This window comes from Perca fluviatilis, chromosome 13 (assembly GCF_010015445.1).
Source record: "Perca fluviatilis chromosome 13, GENO_Pfluv_1.0, whole genome shotgun sequence".
Lineage (NCBI taxonomy): Eukaryota > Metazoa > Chordata > Actinopteri > Perciformes > Percidae > Perca > Perca fluviatilis.
In genome coordinates, this window is record NC_053124.1 from 18,855,582 (window position 1) to 18,877,227 (window position 21,646).

At 44.5% G+C, this 21,646-nt stretch overlaps 1 protein-coding gene across 2 annotated transcripts in view; it reads right to left on the bottom strand.

The window, feature by feature from the left end:
- The window catches only part of jarid2b (jumonji, AT rich interactive domain 2b), a 117,645-nt gene that overhangs the window by 55,021 nt on the left and 40,978 nt on the right, over nt 1-21,646 (bottom strand). For both annotated transcript variants that reach the window (XM_039820635.1, XM_039820636.1), the window contains exon 2: nt 822-948. In XM_039820635.1, the coding sequence (XP_039676569.1) occupies nt 822-948 (127 nt within the window). The remainder of the gene's footprint in view (nt 1-821; nt 949-21,646) is intronic.

Here is a 21,646-nt window from a genome sequence, read left to right on the forward strand (position 1 = left end):
TAACTAAACTGTGGTAGGCAAGTTGTTTTTGGCGTTGTTGGCAGCAGCCGGATGTTGCAGTGATGTGTGTTGCCGTGATCTAACGCCGTTCTCTTCGGGAAACAACTAATTTCAAGCTTGCACTGAAAATGGCAAGTTTTGAAGAAGATTTGGATCATGCAACATAGCAGGCCTGCTTGGTTCTTTTGGGGAATGATTGTAAAGATTTACAAAGAATATGTTTACAGCATTTACTATCGGACTGGGACGTTGTGGGACCGATTGGTGGGGATTTGCCATACAAAATGCACAAGCCGATGCACTGGTAAGAGCAAATTACGCTTAACAATGTATCCTGCTAATTCATATAGCTCACGTTACTGTATTGTGTCAACAGTTAACTTCATTTATTATTGTACGTGGAGTTTTCTTTTGCAGGGTGCAAATGTTCCACCAACACAAGTTCCTTCCTGAGACTATTTTGCAGAGCCACTGTCTCTACGATCAGAGTTTAGTGCCGCCAAAGACAATTGTGATTGGTTTTAAGAAATGCAAACAACCCAGAGTTTATTTTTTTCTCCTATCCCGGAATGTATGTGTGGAGGAGCCAGACCATATTCCACAACGCTGTGGAGATTAGTCTTGCATTGCCAGACCTATCACAGTAAAAATACACAAGTGGAAGGATGATATTTAAGGCCATTGGATGAACTTTTATAAAAGTAACTGTGTGCACATCCCACCTTCTGGCAGGTGCAGGACAAATGAAAGTACTTAAAACAAAAAGAATGTAATGTCCGCAACACTGCTTTAAACTCCCATATTAAATTGGATGAACTTACCATTGGAGTTCGGGGTTCCGTCGCCATCCAGCTGCCGTTTCTGTGCACTCCTAAACTCCTTTAGGGAGAGGTAAAGCACCTTCCGCATAACACGCTCCTCTGACCACGGTATGCCATCACTGTCATCCTGTGGAAACATTGAGAAAAAGAAAGAAAGAAAGAGAGATTACAACTATTGTCACGGACCAAACAGTGGTTTCTTTCACCTATTTTAATAATTATTTTTGCACTTGGGAAAGTACATTTCAGATACTTCTGAAAAAACTAATGTCCGCATTTCCACGCATGAATTCACGGAAAGTTATGACAGCTTTGGTAAAGAGAAACAGACATTTGTATAATGTGGAATCTTCCCTTCATATTGTTACGGTTGCATCCTTCCCCTCCATTTCTCACTATATCGTGACATTAGCATGACACAACATTAGCATAACATAGCATTAGCTTGCCGCTAGGCACAGCGCAATGCATTTGCATAACAATGCGCGAAGGACTGCATCTCCCCACAATGCCATCATAGGAGTGTTATGGTGATGAATAGATAGGAAGCGAATGAAAAAAAGCATCATGGGACTGCGAGTTCATGTGTCGCTAATCTCTCCCAGCGAGACTGAGACAGAAGATGTTATTGTCAAAGAGGTCACCAGAAGTCAGTCAGTCCACACACACACACACACACACACACACACACACACACACTTTAAATCTGAGCAACAAACATGACAGCAGAATGTATAGCACATTAAAACTGCATTTCATTCAAAACAGCGCATAGAGAATTTTAACAGATTAATAAAATATTCCACTGCAACAAGCATTTTTAACTGTCTTTAGTGAGTGTCCAACAGCAATAACTATACTTCTCTCCCCCCTCTCCCTACACTCATTGCTCTAGCAGCTGTGTTTGATGTCGAACAACGCTAATGACTAAAGGAAATGAGATTAGGACATGAGCATCAACAAAGAGGTATTAATAAATAATGGAAACTGGAAATAGCTTTTCTCTAGTCAAGCCATGGGGTGAGTGGATTTCAGCTGTAAGGTTTGAAAAAAGAAAAAACACTTTCCGTCTTTGTGCAAAAAGCTAATGTATGCTAATTATTTGAATTAAACACAACACATTTCTGATCGTGTTGGCTCATCCCGGCGAGCACATTCCCTTCTGTCTGAGTCAAATGCAATGTAATGAGAGCAGATGTGGAAAAGCAACGTATGTGAGTGCACGTTCTGATCATCCAGTTGATCATTAGAGTTGGCTTGGCTGAGATGCGTTATCGCTGCTGTAACAAGATACCAGTCACAACTGAGTCTCTGAGTCAGCTTATATTTCTGTCCGAGTGTGTGAAAGGGAGAAAGGTAATCTTATCCTAATATTATGCATCCTCCCACAGCCAGTGAATAAAATGCTACTGAAATGACCACTGCTCATAAATGTCTTGCTTTCAGTACTGCAATCCCCAGTCTAGTATACTCTACCAGAGGTGTTGTGATGGTTCACAGTTCACCATGTTTTTTTGTTGGGGGGGGGGGGGTGAATAAGATTAAAAGCTGGGTGTCTGCACATGATGGAACTGATGGGTGACAGCCCCGTCTCCCTGCATACAGTACACATTCCATTCAGTGCACTGATGGTTTGCAGCCTCTGACAAAGGTTGATAGGGTGTGTGATGCGTGGTGTGTGTGTGTGTATATATAGAGTGCAGTCCCTCATTACACTGTCACACGTGAGCGCGCATGTACACACACACGAGAAAGTAGTGCAAGTATTCGATTATGCCATTTTCTCCTGTAGTTAATGTCATCTAATCCATTCTGTGTATGTGCGCAAAAGCCTGCCAGGTAAGCACCAATTACCTAGACAGCTCACTGGCACTCTTTCCCTCATGGTGTCACAAGGCCAAATGCACACACACACACACACACACACACACACACACACACACACACACACACACACACACACACACACACACACACACACACACACACACACACACACACACACACACACACACACACACACACACACACACACACACACACACACACACACACACACACACACACACACACACACACACACACACACACACACACACAAACACACACACACAAAAAAAAAAAAAAAACTGAAGAAAAGATTCTCCCCTCCAAAAATTGACCTTAAAGTTAATCTGCATTTCTTTTTCTCTCACTTTCTCTCTGGGTTCCTCATAGTTGTTGGCAGCGTGCCACAGATATTTCCTGTGCCGTGTACACATAGAAACAAGGTCTGAAAAAGAATGGGGGGAAAAATGCTGACTGACTTTTCATCAGCTGGGTGGGAAAGAGTGTTAAAGCTCTATTGCAGCTGCTGTAGCCCAAAACCTCACTAATAGTTCTTCATAACTTCAGATCACTTTGCAACCTTTGTTCAACTGTAGGTTAACTATTTCGTCTGACCTTAGGGGTAGTTTGCCATCTGTTTCATGCCAGGGTGTTGCTCTGCTTTCACAGTGGTCACAAAAGCCAGGTCCTGTGTGCGCGCGCGTGCGTGCGTATGTGTGTTAAAATAAGAAGACGTGATGGACAGGAATAGCATGCAAAATCCCTCCAAAGACATTGACACTGCCTGCCAGAGGGTAAGTGTAGCATGACAGAGGAGGGGAAACATCTACTCAAATAAGCAATAAGACCAAATTGTGTTGCATCTCTCAGTCACAGTGTGTGTGTGTGTGTGTGTGTGTGTGTGTGTGTGTGTGTGTGTGTGTGTGTGTGTGTGTGTGTGTGTGTGTGTGTGTGTGTGTGTGTGTGTGTTTTTGCCAGAGCTCTTTAGAGACAGCTCTTACACAGAGCAATGCCAGCTGAGCGCTACCTGGCACTGACACATCTACAACCCGACCAGCTCCCATCAGGCTAGTGAAATCCCACTAATGAGCGCAGAGACCTTTTCTGTGTGTGTGTGTGTGTGTGTGTGTGTGTGTGTGTGTGTGTGTGTGTGTGACACCAAGTGAGGCATCAAGAACGCTGTGTGCCTACTGTCACCCAGCAACCCCATTCCCAACTTTTATGGAATACGCAGGTAATCCAACCTGCAACAACCACACAAATACACAGACTTACACATTTGAGGCATCCATAGGGATACTGTGCTTAAGAAGTATGCATCTTCCTCTCTGTCACACACACATGCTGCATGCGATTAATCAGACAGGAAGTGCTTGGAAATCTACTCGGAATCCCGTTGGGCTTCTTTAAACCTACAATGTGTAATTTTTTGAGTTTATTCTTAGCAAAAAAACCTTTGTTCTTTCACAAATATGTACTCATTCATGTGTAATTACTTCCACCAACTAATCAAAGTATTCTCGTAAGCGTAGAATCTGCCATTCAGAATAAATAGGAGTGACTCGCTCAAATCACGGCAGCCATGTAGTGCCTCCATCTTTAAAATACATTAGCCAAAGAGGGACATACCTCCGCATTTCGCCCTCTTACACCTTGTGGCACCGTGACGAATGCAAGGGGGAGATTACTCGCCAGGGAAGCGAAAAACAGAATTAAAAACGACAACGCGACTGGCAAAGACCAAAGTTAATATTGGAGTGGCTAGAACAGCTGCGTGTAAACGACGGAAAAAGCTAATTTCGGGTTCGGCCACCGTAGGATGAAGACATATTACCCCATAAAACGTCTCTAAAAGATGGAATGCAATGGGAGAAAATATCACTGAACACACACCTGAGAAGCATCATTTAATTATTGTTACATTTAACTATGTAATGTCATGCTAAAGTTTCTTACTTTCTAAACCAGCAAATGTTTTTGTGAGATATTGAATATATGGAAATTTAAAATTCAGAAGAAGATTAAAAAGATCCAGTGAATAAATACCTGAAAAACCGAGTTCTGCTAAGAACAGAACAATCACAACAAACACGTGTTACAACTCTTCCAGGAATAGAGCAAATGTGTCCATGTTTAACTCCCAAACTATAATATTCCTGGGGAGTCTTTTTTTTGTGGTCCAAAAGTTTTACGTCGAGACTATATGATTACCCCCGTGCCAAAGATTCAGCAGTACTTCAGCAGCATTTTGTAATACTGAAAATTTAAGTGAAATTTCTTATTACACCATTCACTGAAAAAGACCCATTGTGCCTTTAAGAACATCAGAGCCTAGGTGTTGTGCCCTTGCTCGGTGTGTAGAAAGCGTGACAGAATGCCACACTAGTGTCAGCTCTGCCACTTAGACGTGCCAGGGCTTACTGTACAGGACAGATGGAAACCACAGATTTAAAAAGGTGATCAAATCCTTTTTCTAACATTTAGTTGTAGGAGTTTCAGTTTTTATTTTACAATTGAATTGTCCTTCAAGCTAACGCATGTATACATCCACACAGTTGGGAATCTGCATATACATACATATCTGTGTGTGTGTGCGTTCTCACTAGCCATTCTAAAAATAGCGCTGTGCTGCTGCAGACTGTGCGGATGTCATGGTAGAGGAATGTGGGCCACGCGCCAGCTGCGATCTGCTCTACAAAACCGGCCCAAAATCTGTTATTCTAACACACATTTCCCTTTAGGTGGAGGGACGGAGAGACGGATGGCTAGATCAATGGAGGAGAAATGTTATTTTAACAAAGCTTGGGTTATTGTATCCAGTAGTCAGGAGTCCTGTCTTTGCCCCACTAAAACGCTGTTCTTCCTTAGTGCACATCTTGATCTTTCTTACTCATTCACCAACACATGGGCCCCAGATGACTGGCTGTAAGGGGTTCAAAAGTGGTGCAGATGACAGCGATAACAATCACTTAATTACCAAATACATCACTGTAACCTTTGCTGAGGTTATGTCCAAACATGTGGATTAGAAACATTTAAAAAGGCATCTTGATCATGACCCTGTGGAGAAAACAAAAACAACTGCAAAGTATCAAAGAAAGCCTAGACAATGCAGCGAGAGGTCCAAATTATGCCTCCACAATAATGGGGGGCTCTTCAAAGCAATCTTGTGAGTGAAAGATGCAAATAAGAACACCTAAGCAGCATTTTTTTTTTGAAAAGAAGTGACTCATTAGAAAGCTGACGGGAAATTACTTAGTCAGTCCAGATTTTTTTTGAGACCACTGCCCGCTTTTGATGTAAATGATGGCTACTGTTTCCCAAATGTGATGTGATATGACAAGCAGTCAGCAAAATTTGCAAACAACTGAGGCAGTGGCTAAAACCAAGCCAACTTCCTCAACTATGAAGCACGTGTTTGCTCACAAAACTCACATTCCGATCCTAACTACATCCTGGTCCCCATGTCCCTTATGGCTTCAAGTAGACCGGATGCTTAGCTCAGCTCAGAACTCAGAATAGGCGAATGGAACAAGGTTGTGGGGTTGCTGGGGATGAGAGGCCCTATATAATCGCCTCATTACACCCCAAGCTTACTACATCGGAGTGTGTGTGTGTGTGTGTGTGTGTGTGTGTGTGTGTGTGCGTGCGTGCGTGCGTGCGTGTGCGTGTGCAGCCACAGGGCCTTCCCTTTAAACTAGCCATGCTAGGATAGCCCCAACAGTTAGAGTAGAGGGATCCAGAACACTTCCATCTGCAGGAGAGGAGAGGCGTTGAGAGGAACGCTACAAGGGTTGAATGGCTGCAATCATGTAAACGACTTAAATCACAGTTTTTCCAGAAGCAGACAGACAGTCTATTGAACACATTTTCCAAATATTAACTTGATGCAGACAGATACTTTGTGTCAAAAGAGCCTTTTTTCTTTTTTTTTTTTTTTTTTAAATTGTCAACATGCAAGAAATTGGGTGTATGCCCACATTCTCTCTCAACCTTTTCTTCCTGTACCTACATTTACAGCAGATAAAAAGGTTTCTCCCTCACAACAATGCTTGCTTTCTGTCTGCAACCTGGCCGTGATGGTCTCTCCTGCTGAGCTCAGTGTCACAGACACACACAGAGACAAACCTGCCGTGACTCCACTGTCAATCATATCAGCTGTCTGCATTTGCACACTCACTCACGCATGCACGGACGGTCTGAATCTATCTGAGCATACATAAGTGACAGACTGCCAGCGCCATTCAGTCCTGTCGAGCATAAATCGCCATCAGGCTGGTAAAAAGTAGAGCAGAGAGAGAGAGAGCTGGAGGGAGGGAGAGAGCTTTTAAATACAGACAGTAACCAAATTTATTTTTACTGAAAGAAATAAATGTCACATAGTTTTGAAGAACCAGGGTGTGTGTGTGTGTGTGTGTGTGTGTGTGTGTGTGTGTGTGTGTGTGTGTGTGTGTGTGTGTGTGTGTGTGTGTGTGTGTGTGTGTCAGAGGCCTAACTGGCAGCATAATAAAAGGGGGTAAAGTGACTGAGGTGCCCACCCACACTCGCTATGTGACCAACTGACCCCTGTTCTCACCCTTAACCCTAAACACACAAACGGCACCGAACACAAACCCTCACCAACCTTGATAAATTCTCCAACTTGTTAAGCTGTATTTCATGTATTTGTTTTACATTGTTTATTTTCAGGTTTGATTGTAGACAAATAAATGAACCAGCTGTCTGTCACTGGAATGCAGCATATCATGAGTGTCTAAAAAGTCGATTGTTTAACTGGAAACATACTCAAAATGTAATCAATTGATTATGTGTGCCATCTGTTCACCAAATGTCAGCCACATGTTATATTAACTTTGAGAGATGTCCTTAAAAACAGTCAATTAAAAACTAGAAAACAAAAGTAAAAGAAGGAAATAATTAGAAAAGAATATCTTTTTAAACCTAGCTAATCTGTACAACTGGTTTGTTTATTGCATTGCTGGAGCACTGACTGTTATAGCAGTATTGATAGATTATCTAACAGTAAGTGGAAGGAGTTTCTTCAGGTTTGCTTCCAGCCTCCGTGCAAACACGGCGCACAGCACCAGAGGAGCATTACCGTAAAGAGTTTCCTGTACATTCCTTGCCACAAAGCCAAGAAAGGATGGTGTGATTGTTGTGGGAATTTTAGTGTCTCTCATAAAGTGAAATGATAAAGTAACAGCGTTATATCAGCTTAGCAGCCATGTCTGTCAGTTTCACAGCCTTGTTGCCATGGTTTTTAGGGCTCGGTTGAGGAGAATTCTTCATATTCTGAAGTTACATTTGGCAGGTTGAGAGTGCTGACTGTTCAGGCAGAGGACTGGGCTTCGTCTGGTCTTACAATAGACTAAAATACAGGTCTCGTGGTAGAAATGGGTGTTGAAATATGGTATAAAGCAGTCCTTGTGTGCATGTGTGTGCTCTTACTCGGATTTGACAAGGTTGCACAACGGATCCCCTTCAGTAGTAACGGCCTCATTCAACACACTTGCCCTCCAACTCTGTCACAATATCACTTTCACTTTGGCTACTTTCCGCTGACCAGAGGTTTGACTCAATCCCCTTGCACTGCAGGCCCATGCACACAAACACAAGCTGCAGTCCTGTGTACACCTCTGATCGACGACGCTCCCCAACATGCGGTCATTAATCATGATAGCAGTGGCTCCTGGGCCTCCGTGCTATTCCCTCGGGAGCCTTGAAAGACACTGCTGCTGATCCCTCACAGAGCTGCATTTCTAACCTTCTCTCGTCCACCCACCGGCTGTGCTGCACATAGAAAGATGATGTTTGACTTCTAACATCAATAGCAATAGTTTATTTAGATTCTATAGAGCCAAAGGAATGTGCTCTTCATTGTCACCCATGCTATATGACACCGAGCGCTGCGGTCACTTGAAATTATGAAAATCCTCAGATTGATGTCAAATCTTAAAACCTACTTGTTCACATGTATTAAGAGCGGTAAGAGGTCACAATACGGACATTTGTTACACAGGTATCTAGATGACAAATATAAAAAATCTTGTCCAGCAAACTGCCTTTTCTCTTTCTTTATGAGCAAGGTCTTTAGACATCTAAAATCACTGAGTTGGATAAACAAAAATCTTATTTCACATGGAAATACACTGATTCTTGTAATAGGTTTTGGGTGCATTTAATGCACTCCAGGGTTATACAACTAACTACTGTAGGCAGGCTTAGGAGCATGCCCCCTATTTGATTCAAGTAAAAACCACAAACATTGGACTCCCTCAGCTTATTTTATATGACAGTAGTGATATATTACCAGAAACTAGGCTATAGCTTTCCCAGCTACCAGGTTGCCAGGTTTGGCCTTTATATGCGGCAACACTTGACACATTCTTTTGCATTTGGAGGAGTGTTAGACAAGTAAAGCGTGTCGATCCAATCATAGGACTGTCTTAAGATATTACTGGACCTGACATGCTGTGCTAAATATTTACGGTGTTAAATATTTACTGAGTGTGTGTGTGTGTGTGTGTGTGTGTGTGTGTGTGTGTGTGTGTGTGTGTGTGTGTGTGTGTGTGTGTGTGTGTGTGTGTGTGTGTGTGTAACACATCCACACTTAATGTTTCAAAGCATATGCAAGTTATGTTACAGCATGTAGACATATCGTGTCACAGAGCTCAAGCAGTCCTACTCCCACAAACACAAGAAGGAGACAGGACAGCAGAAACAGGAAACTGCGTAACCTCATTAGCCTCATGCCTTTTCTGACAGGAACAGCATGCAGGCTGGCAGGCGTATACGAATATACAGAGAACCACCAGCCTCTGGTCAGTTTATGCAGCATCTGTCTGCTACAAGTGGAAGATGCCATTTGTATGGAAGCAAGCTGGTGTGAGAGCAACGCCTGAGGGGGACTTCTGGAAAGTCTCCCTGTTAGCTTTGGATAGTCAGACTCCTCAGACAGACTGTAGGATTACATCTGGAATCCAGTTAGGTGATGCTGTAAACAATCAGACAGGAAGGAGCACATAAGCACCATCACCCACATGCACACGTACACAATAACAACTCATAGCCTGAGGTTTTAAACTAATTTACCCTTGCAGAACTTTGCACGAGCGCAGACGAGCTGCTTTGCTAGAAAGACTAATTCCCCTTTCCACAACCAGGACATAAATAGATATTGAACGTGTGAAAAAGGATGCCACTTGCCCACACAAGTTAAGAGCTAAATGACACAAGTTAGATTAACGCAAAAGGAGTACATTTGTGAAAAAAGAAGCCACTTCATAAGCATCTCCTGCTCTCCGTAGAGATGCTTAAAATGTTGTCAGCCACTGAGTATTTGAATCATGCTTGCATCTCTGCTTAGATTTAACAGATGCAGAATAGGGAGAAAAAATATGCATGGCCTCTGCACCTCCCCATCTCATCTCCGAGCCCTTCAACCATCGCTCCCAATCAAAAGAAGTTCAGTCTCAGTGCAATCTTTATTCATTTTTAGATACACTAAATGGCGGTGTCTGTTGCTGTGAGGGTGAGTCTTCAATCGATAAGAACCCATGTTATGTTTCTTTATACACCCGTCTCTCTCACGCACACTTTCCTACACTCACCATTTTTCCCCAATGTGATCTACCACCGTGCATTGTGGATGCATCGTGACAGTTTAGAAGCCATGTGGGTAATATAAGCAACAAAAACCATGCATGAAAAGCAAGTAATAACCCTAAAAAGAAACCCCAGGTGATAGCCAACTTACAACTGCCAAAGTGTGCTTTGTTACTTGTTGTTGTACTTTATCGTTTTTATAGTAATTCTATATTGGTGTCAATGGGTTTGTGGTTTGACAGTAGTTTCCTTTTGCTAATCAATCAACCCAAAAATGTTGATTTGCTGAATTATAATAGGAAAAATAATACAAAACAGTGTGTGACATTTTATCCAATGATGATGTAATACCCTCCAACACTAGAAAATGTGTCTCATATAGTCAAATTAAAAACCGGGAATAAAAAATGCTATCTGTGTGCTTTTGCCTTTTGGTTCTTTGCTATGCTATGGTGTTGGCCTGACCTCAATGCTACATCCTCATCCGTTCAGTCTGACACAGGACCACAGACATCATGTGTTGATGAAATAGTGGGTGTGTACATTAGTTTCTCTGCAACCCTCTGAGTAATGTTAACCTGTATCTTCATAGAAGTGACAATGACCTTGGTCTGTCTGTACCGGAAAACCGGCCGTTGAACTAGGTCCCTATGCTGAAAAGGGAACAGCGAAAAGACCCTGTCCTGAAGTAGGAGCTGAAAGAGTTACAGGAACTGTGGCCAGAGGAACTTAAAAAAATCCCCAAATTGGTCCAGTCGGAACACGAGAAAAAATTTAAAAAAAATTTTAAAAAAAAAAGGTTCTAGGAATTGCAAAAATCCCTCTGGTCGGAAAGCGACCAATGGTAACAGCAGCTTTGATAGCGCAACAGATACAGTAATTCAGCATGAGATTGTGGATTTAGACAAACACACGAGAACATGAGCGACACATTCACAGGAAAGGTGCAATAAGCAAGTATCGTGTCCTATGCTTCCTCTTTCTCCAACACATGCATGCAGCCAATGCACTGTCTAGTGTTGTTCATGGAGATGGATGACCGCCTTCAAATGGCCTGGATCCATGCATTCACACACTGCTCCGCACTGCCGCCCACACCCACTTTATATTTAAATTTCACTTTGAATAGGAGCAGAATAGAAGAAAGCAGTTTAAACAGAAAAATAAACAGTGTCATGAAAAGGAGAAGAGAAGAGAGGAGACGCTCACAGTGGCTCCTGTGTGGCCACTCTGGGCCTGGTGCCGGTTGGCATTGGTTGACATCACCCCCCCTGCAGCTGGTGGCAATATTAACCCGCCTGTTGGCAGACGGCTGGTGGGGCACGCGGGCAGCAACTAGCCAGGCTGGAGGTGGGGCAGCGCTCTGTGTGTGTGTGTGTGTGTGTGTGTGTGTTCTCCTGAGATGCCCTCTGTTGGCCCTGATGTGTGTGCACACTTGTGAGTAAGTCACTTGAGGGTAAGTCTGATTTTGTGTATGCAACTGTGCGCACATGCCTGTGTGTGTGTGTGTGTGTGTGTGTGTGTGTGTGTGTGTGTGTGTGTGTGTGTGTGTGTGTGTGTGTGTGTGTGTGTGTGTGTGTGTGTGTGTGTGTGTGTGTGTGTGTGTGTAAAGCTGCTTGCAATGGTGGATGGCATGAGGATCCAGATCGTAAACGAACTAAACGAGAACATGGCAAAATATTGGCTAGCACTTCTAAATCCCATTTGAAAACCCGTTGCAAAATCCAGGCCTGTGGATAACCTTGGAAAGGAACATATTAACTCCTGAAAGTTCAGGCTCTCGGGCTACCCTCCACTCCAGAATAAGACATTTATCCACAACTTAATAGACAGCTTTGTTTGACTGAAGACTTTGGATGGGTTTATATCTGACAGGAATGCGCAAATACCTCTCAGTTATTGCAGATGCAACTTCACAGTGGCATGCTTTAAGAAACAAGATTATTTCTCTTTGATAGCACTAGAATTTGTAAAAAGGCAAGAAATGAAATTTTGCATGTTAACATGACTCTTGGTAAAAATGAGACTCCGAAAAATGTCCCAACACTGATTACATATTTAAGCCTGACACCCCACACCAGTGACACAATTAATGTAAAGCAACAACACCACATCTCATGCAAGGACTGCTGTGCAAAGCAAAAAGACCCATTTTTTTTTTTTTTTTTTTTTTTTTTTTTTTTCTCCAACCGACGTGAGAGGACGCTGGCGCTGGTTATTCGCTTCTCCGTCTGCTATTCATCTGCTATTCGTCTGCTATTCTCTTGTGTTTGTGTTCGCTGTACCCCTACCTCTGGACAGCCTCTGTACCTCTGGACAGTCTCTCTGCTGGTTTCCCGGGCCGCCTGGGGCTCCTACGACCGGACTCTTGCCTCGTCGGGTTAGCCGCTAGCTAGCTGCCCCGTTCACCAAACGTGGCGGCAAATTCTAGCTGCTTGGCGGCTAACCCGATTGCTGACCTCCTCCTCATAGGCAACCTCCACCAGATACGAGCGCGACCAAGACTAGACATTCCCTCCTTCGGTCATGCTGTGGATCATTTTGGCAATCACCTCATTCATCCATCTCCCACCTCCACCTCTGTGCTCCTAGCCCAGCGGCTAACCACTATCACGGAGCTCTCCGTCCCTCCGCTCGGCATCATGATCAAATATTCAACTCTGCAACTGGTCCATCGTCAACTACTCCATTCCATCCTGCATCCCAGTCATCAAACAGCTCGGACTTCTACGTCGGCCGTTACATCCACAGAAGCTCTCGCCCGCAAGTTTGTTTTCTTCCACCACGGACAATCCATTCCATCCATCTGGTCACCTGCCGCTCTGTTGCACCTGTCCCACGTCATCTGAATGCTTCACCCACTGGTTCACATAGGGCTGAACGCATCATCAGGCTACACAGAAAACCCGGACCGGACTACAGTGCTTTCCCACTTCACATACACTCAATCATACTCTCCAATCATTTGCTAATCGGCTCACTGTCCCCCTCAACTGCAATACCCCCACACCCCAACGACCACACGCACTGCTAACCGGGACAACCTCAGATCTCTCCAGCCTGCCCCCATCCCACCACCCTCTCACCATGCCAACTTTGCCCTCCTCAACACCGATCGCTCAACAATAAAGCCCCTGTCCTCCATGAACTAATCCTCGACAACACTCTTGACTTCCTTCTGCTCACGAAAACCTGGCAACAACCCAACGACTTCTTCTCCCTCAACCAAGCATCCCCCTGGCTACAACTACATCTGCAAACCCGGCCCCTCCCACCGTGGAGGTGGCCCGCCGTCATTTTCAATCAGAACTTCCGGATCACAGAACTCACCCCTCCCTCATTATCATCGTTTGAATATCTCGCCTTCAAAACTCTTTCCTCCATGACAGTCATCCTCATTTACCGGCCACCTAAACCAAATCCCTCCTTCCTCTCTGATTTTACTGAACTCCTCACACTAGCCTCATCTCTCTCTCCGTCTGCTGCTACTCGGTGACTTAAACATCCACATGGACTCCCCCACATGCAAGCTCTCATCAGAATTCAAAATTTTACTGGATAACTTCTCTCTCACCCAACATGTCACATTCCCCACCCATGAAAAGGTCACATCCTCGACCTGGTCTGCTCCACCAACCAACCAGTGCTCGACCTCCATCCATGCCTCTTTCCCTCTCTGATCACAAACTGATACGGTTCACCATCCCTTCTCCAACCCCCCCCCCGCCTCCTCAGAGAAATCACCTTCCGCAACCTCAAATCTATCAATCCCACCACCTCTCTCTGACCTGCTCTCCACCACTCTCCACCTGGACTCAACCCTCACCTCACCCGATGACCTCACAGACCACCTCAACTCCACCTTGTCTACCTCCCTCAACACCCTGGCCCCCCTCAAAACAAAACTTCGTCACTTTTAACACCTCTTCACCCTGGTACACACCTGCACTACAATGAAACAAACTGGCCGCAACTTGAACGTCTGACAAAGAAATCATCCACTCACAGTCCATCATGAAGCCTATAAATCCCATCCATCACCTACAAAGATCGCCCTCATTGCTGCCAAATCTGCCTACCTCTCCACCATCCTCACCCGACCCCTGCCAAAACCCCAGAACCCTCTTCTCCACATTGAACAACCTCATCAAGCCTCGGACCAACAGCCTCCTTACCCTTACCCCGATCTCTGCAACTCATTCCTCCACTTTTTCACTGACAAAATCAATCTCATTTACAAATCCCTATCCCCTGTATCTGACCTTCCAGGATCTACTCCAGCACCTACCTTGGACCCCTCTCTCCATCCCTCCAGACCTCCCGACCCTCCTCCACACTTCCTCCTCTCCCAGTTTAACCCAGTCACTCCTCCTGAAATCTCCAAACTCATCAGCTCTTCCAAACCCACTACCTGCTCCCTTGACCCCTCCCTACTCCACTTCTGAAGTCCTGCCTCCCGGTCCTATGCCCCTACCTCACTAACCTCTTCAACTCCTCACTGTCCCTTGGAACTGTCCCTCTGCTTTCAAAACTGCCGCTGTCACCCCAATCCTTAAAAACCTGGTCTGGATCCCTCCTCTCTCAACAACTACCGCCCATATCCAACCTCCCCTTTCTGTCTAAAACCCTGGAACGCATAGTCGCCTCACAACTACAAACCCATCTTCTTGCCAATAACCTATTCGAACCTCTCCAATCTGGTTTTCGCCCCTACACAGCACAGAAACCGCTCTCCTCAAAGTCCTCAACGACCTCCCTCACCTTTTGCTGACACGGTTCCCTCAACATCCTCATCCTCCTCGACCTGAGTGCAGCCTTCCGATACTGTGAGCCATAACATCCTGCTCACCAGACTCAAAGACCTCGGTATCGGCCGAGGTACTGCACTCAGCTGGCTCCACTCCTACCTTTCCAACAGATCCCATTTCATCTCTCTCCACAACCACACCTCTGCCACAGCCACAGTCACTCAAGGTGTTCCCCAAGGCTCCGTACTTGGCCCCCTCCTCTTCATCATCTACATCCTCCCTCTTGGTCAGATACTCCGCCACTTCAACCTGGACTTCCCACTGCTATGCTGGACGACACCCAGATCTACCTCAGCACCAAATCCCCCACAATCCTCCCCTCTCCCACATCAACTCCTGTCTGTCAGCTATTAAAACCTGGATGCAACACAACTTCCTCAAACTCAACAGCCGCCAAAACAGAATTCCCTTCTGATCGGCTCCAAATCCACACTCAGCAAAACCAATAACCCCACTCTCACCATCGACGGCCATTGTCTCCCCATCTCCCCAGGCCCGCAACCCCAGGCGTTATCTTTGATTCCACCCTCTCCCCCTTGAGCCTCACATCCGTCAAGTCATTAAAACCTCCTTCTTTCACCTCCTGCAAACATCGCCAAAATCAGACCCTCTCTCACACCCCCGCTGCTGAAAGAACCTCATTCACGCCTTCATCTCCTCCCGACTGGACTACGTGAACTCACTACTCCTCGGCATCAGCTCTACCAACATCAACCGACTCCAACTGGTCCAGAACTCCCGCCGCCCTCATTACCTGCTCCAAATCCTGGCACCACATCACTCCAGTCCTAAACCAACTCCACTGGCTTCCCATTTCCCACCGGATCACCTACAAAATCCTGGTCCTCACCTATAAAGCCCTCCACCATCTGGCCCCCTCATACCTCACTGACCTCCTCTCCCTTACCAACCCTCACGGTCCCTCAGATCCACCTCAGCCGGCTCCTCTCCATCCAAAAGTCCAACCTGCTTGTTTTGGGGACAGAGCCTTCTCCAGAGCAGCTCCCAGGCTCTGGAACTCCCTCCCCAAGAGATCCCACCTCTGAGTCCCTCACCATCTTCCAGTCCCGCCTCAAGACCCATCTCTTCACCTCAGCCTACCCATAGTCCACCTGCCCCCTCCCTTTTCATCTGTATCTTGTTTTGTTCTACTTGTTTTGTTTGCGCTTGCGTTTTGTTTTGTTATTTTTTATAATCTACCCTGCCCTGTAAAGCGACTTTTGAGTCCATGAAAAGCTTATATAATTCAATTTATTATTATTATTATTATTTTCCACTAGTGTGTCTGGGGCTGATGACAGCAACAACAGAGTACCTTGTACAAACCCTGTAAGGTCAAGTCTCTCTGGCTGACAATCCCACTAACAAGCATCTCACACACACACACACACACACACACACACACACACACACACACACACACACACACACACACACACACACACACACACACACACACACACACACACACACACACACACACACACACACACACACACACACACACACACACACACACACACACACACCTTAAAAGCTCTATACAGCACTATACAAGTGCTTGTCTAGATCATTACTGGCAGACTGTGTACCGTTATGTACACATATAGTCAGGGTCAAAAGGTGCCTATCCATCCCTTCTCCTAGCAGTTGTTTCTGACGAGCAAGTCGGTGCTTTCTGTGTGCATGTCTGAATGTGTATGCGCATGTTTCGATCGTGGGTTGCTAATCATATGCCTTCAAATGCGGCATACAAATGAGTCAAAGAAACCTGTCGAAGTGAAAATGCATACGCCAGGAAGTGGTACTCCCACATGCCATCGTTTTAAACTGCAACAAACAGGAATATATCTATAACCCGCTTTCACAATGAGACCAGGAAAACTACTACAAACTCAGTTAATTCAGAATATACTGTATGTCAAGCAATTCTTAAGAATGGGAGCATAGCAGTTTAAATATTTCTGATGACAATACTGTGCAATTTTTCATGTAACGTGCCAGACAAATGAGACCATTGCAACAAAGCAATAATTGGGCAACATAACTATTATTTCATAGACAACACAATTATTTCTAAGTCTCAGATTGCTTAACGGGGGAGAAATGAATCAAATTGTTGTGAACAAGCCACAAATATCACTTTGGTGACAAGTTAATTACCCAATTTAACAAAGCAACAATTACCCTCTGACTCAGAGTCTAGTGAACTATTTTCCTTATGGAAATGAGACTCTTATGTGCATACAGAGGCTTGCGTTGCATGGTGGGGAGCTGACATCAGCAGAGGTTGCTCAGAAAAGAGCTATGTGGGAGCTCTGGGGGTGGGTCAATAGTTAAGGCATGTTATTACTTTGTTGCCTCTCCTGGTCATTGTGGTAATTCAATATCAAAGAGAGGAGAGGAGAGGGAGGCGTGTAAGAGTCTCGTAAAGTCTTTTGTTTCATTCTTGCTCACACTTTGAGGAATGTGAGGTACAACGGTGTTTCTCACCCTGCGTAGAAACCTCCCAGTATATGCCATTTATCTTGAACACACACAAACAAAATTATAATCACAACAAGGCGTCACAGTAAACATATGTCAGACATGACACTTCTGCAGAGCCAAAGGGGTTTTTCTTCTGGATGCAAACCCGCACACACTTCACCATGTAACCGTGTATACACATGACCAAGTGTTTTGTTCAACAAAATGGCTGCTTTGTGGCCTCTGCGATCCGTGTTACATACCAATGAGTTTTTTCTTAGGAATTGGCCACAAAGACCAACTTATGTCTTCTAAGTTACATATAAGCCTTCCGGAAAAGGCAGTGACTGGTGTACAAAATCAAATGAGTGGCAATAATCAGCGCGAGTTAGCTAAAGTGGACAGGAGCCAAAAATAATCTCATGAACTCCAATCTTACCAAAATGATCAATCACAACCAATACAGTCAAATGAAACCGCAAACTACAGTAAATCTCAAATATGAACAGTGAGATGTGGACACACACACACACACACACACACACACACACACACTTTATTTACTGCACCATTCAAAGGCTAAGCTAGTCCACAAGCAAAGTGCTAAACAAGCACTCCGTAACAAATCTATAACCGTTCACGGGGGAATGAAAAAAAAAGCAACCTCTACAGCACAACCACTTATTCATGCACCCTCTTGCCGCTTGACTCTCTTTATTGCAGTCCAGATGCATTCTGTTTATTTACCCAGACACCGTGGCCCAATTTAGCCCGAATGAGGGAAATTAAATCAGGCCTTGTGAAATCGCTACACTTCCGGCCCTCTTTTGGCCATTAAATTGTCATTGTTGGCCAGCCATTTACGGAGGCCGCGCACGGAAACAAATGTAATGCTCAAGGAGCAGAGCAGAAAGCCAGAGATGTGGGAGGAAGATTGCACACGAGGAAAGTGGGGTACCTGGGCTAAATGAGAAATAATTTGCTGGAAACATTCAATGAGATGGATCAGCGTTTTTACGGCAACATGTGGTCAGGCGCACGTATTAGGAGCTTAAAGTGGATTGAGAGGACAGAGGAAGAAATGGAAATGGCTGATTTATTATTCCATATAGAGCTAGATAAACAATGGTTAATTGGTAACAAAAGCTTACTTGCAAACTAACCACTATATATATATATATATATATATATATATATATATATAAAATCAAGGACGAAACAGGTGGCCAGAAGGGGTCAAAGTTGACCTCCCGGCAGGCACATCAGTGGGCAGGCCTTAGCCATTCTGCTCAAAGGACCCCGCCAATCACAGTCACTTATTTACCATGCGTCGATCTCTGTTGGCCCCAGGGATCCCGCTTGCTATTTCTAACAGAGACCCAGATAAGGGCCTCTTTACATGACAAAGTGCTGTGGAAGACCCAGGCAGAGAAAGAAAGAGGTTCCTTTCAGTTGCCGATGGGGAAAATCCTCTGCCCACAAGAGGTTATGGTTATAGTCATGGTTCTAATTTAAAACTGAAAGGTGAAATGGGAACTTTGAATTCTCTGGCCCAAAATCATATCAAAGTGTCTTGCATCAGTTTGATTTCAAAGTTAAGCTGCAGTGGCTGTGATGTCCTAGATACACTGCTTCTAATCTTTAAAGCTTTGAAAATAATGTCCTAAAAGCTATTCTTCAATTTCGTTACTTTCCAGCCAGTCACAGCATAATAAGCACTCTTTTGACATCACATTTTGTCATCGTAACAGCAAACATTATGCACACCAGAAACCAATTGAAAAAACTGGGAACACTTAAACTCAGAGCTACTCTACAGCATGTGTTACAACTTTAGCTCGCAGCTGTGAGCTTACTCACCTCACTCTGAACCTCACCCTCACTAATGATGTGCAATGTGCGAAAGTTATAGCTGCTTAAAAGAGAAAGGATGACGAAGTAAACATCTGAAATAAACATCTCTTTTTGTCTTCAAATGAGCTTGGATTCAGAGAAATGTTTTGGCGTGTGAATGCCCCCACGCCGTTTTTAAAAAGGAGAGAAACAAGATCTGAAAAGAGTGATGCCTGGTTTCCATGGTTTACAGAAACTGGCAGACTGTTGTGAGTTCAAATTTGGGGAAATATATTAGTACAGGGAAGATGGAGGATTTGGGGTTTGATTTTTGTTTAAAGTCTAGGCTGGAGAAACTCCCGATCGAGCCATCAGCCCGCGTAGAAAGGAATCCGAGGAGTCAGACAGTTTCTGCCAGCAAAAAGAAAAGGAGGAAAACGAGGGGTGTCACAGGGGAGTTGGTAGAAGGAAGAGAGGGAGGGAGGCGAGTAGGCATTGTGTCTCAAGTTCCCCTTTCTATTCATTCACCGTGGTTCCTTTTGGCCTCTTGGGGGGATGGTAACTGAAGAGGGTGTTAGAAATGTCGTGCTGCTCAGAGTCTGTCATCTGTAGACAGAGGGGAAGTTTTGTATGCGGTGCTCTGTAAAGATGAAGGCATTCAATCAACTGGAATCTGTGTAGGGGACAACAGAGCCCACTGAATATCAACAGCTTTGTTTTTGTTTTTTGTTGTTTTTTTTTTTAAAGAGGTGTCACACATTTGCAGCTGAATGTATGTTACAACAAGCTTCAAATGCTGCAGCAAAGCCAATGGTGTTATAGAGAAACTTTGATTAGCATGTGGCCCGTTATTTGAATGAGAAATGTAACAGCGGAAATTAAGCAATGGCAATCTCTGAATCACCGTAATGACTGCGAATCGCTGTCAAAGACGACGAAGTGCGCCAAATTCCTCTACACACTCAGCTGGTTACTCTACAGGATTGTAAACAGCTACTTTCCTTGTGGTGTGAATTGTTTTTGTGTCAGTTATTAAAAATGGTGATTGCTGAGTTACTTACTGCGCAATGGGGGGCATTTAATTTAAAGGCGAGTATTGATATGATGACAGGTCGCCCCATAGGCCCGCTGGCATTTCTCCTTGGGAAGTTGATTTTTAAAAACCACCCCCTCCCTCCGCTCCTCCATATTTCACACAGACTTTTCAAAGCGCTTGCAAATCTTCATCCATCACTGACAGCAAGGCAAAATAAACAATCATACCGTAGATCAATCACTGTCTGTTTAATGCTGTGCAGCGCCGAGGGGCTTGGGGGGGGAGAGTTTAATGCGCGGTGGCGCAGTGGCATGTGGGATCACATACCTTCGCCTGTGCATGCATTATTGTAGCGTTGTGATGTTGCAGCAAGAAACTGAGGACAAGCAAACTAACAAAGCAGACAGCGTATCTCTCCGATTTTGAATCTGAGCTCTGTGGACGTGGAATTTAAGCAAACAGCCGGCGAAAACCAACCTGGAGCCTCATTGTCAACAAAAGATAAATAGGGCAACACTGGTCAAAAACCGCTCTTTTTTTAAAATTTGGTAATATGACATTGCAACTTTATCCCAACAAATGGTTAAACTTCCACCACGTCCGAAGGCAGAAAACAAAATTTACATTCAAATCTAGATTCAAAGAAATCTTTGACGTCCATGGATACCCAGAGGTGAAACCCTAATCACTACTGTAAATATGGCCACAGAGAAGTGCATCAGGTCGTTTGTTTAATATCAGTGCTGCCAGGACTGATCCGGTCTTTAATCTAAACCTTAGATCTGGACTCTCTATCACAGTGTCTGCTTTCGAACCAAAGCCCACTGGCCGTCATCACCTGGCCTTCCCTCTTCTCATCTAACACTTCATAAAGACCATTCATCCCACCATCCTTTCATCCGTCTATACCAGGGGCCTCGTTAATCCTCCTCTGCATCCTGACCCTAGTACCACTCTACTGGACTGCAACAAACTTCAAAGAGAGAGAGAGAAAAGAGAAACACAGAGAGATATAATGAGGCAGCTGTGTTGTGCTTGGCCTACACCACAAAGCCCTTTAGAGGACAAGGGCCCACACACACATATATATACACACGCCGATACTCTTCCAACATCCTGTCGATTCCACAGTAGTTAATCTCTCAAGAAAGTGAATAACTAGGCATGGTAAAAACCCGACCAATTTATTCCGAGACAGCATAGGCTACATCCACAGTACTTTTTTTTTTAAATCTCTCTGTGATCGT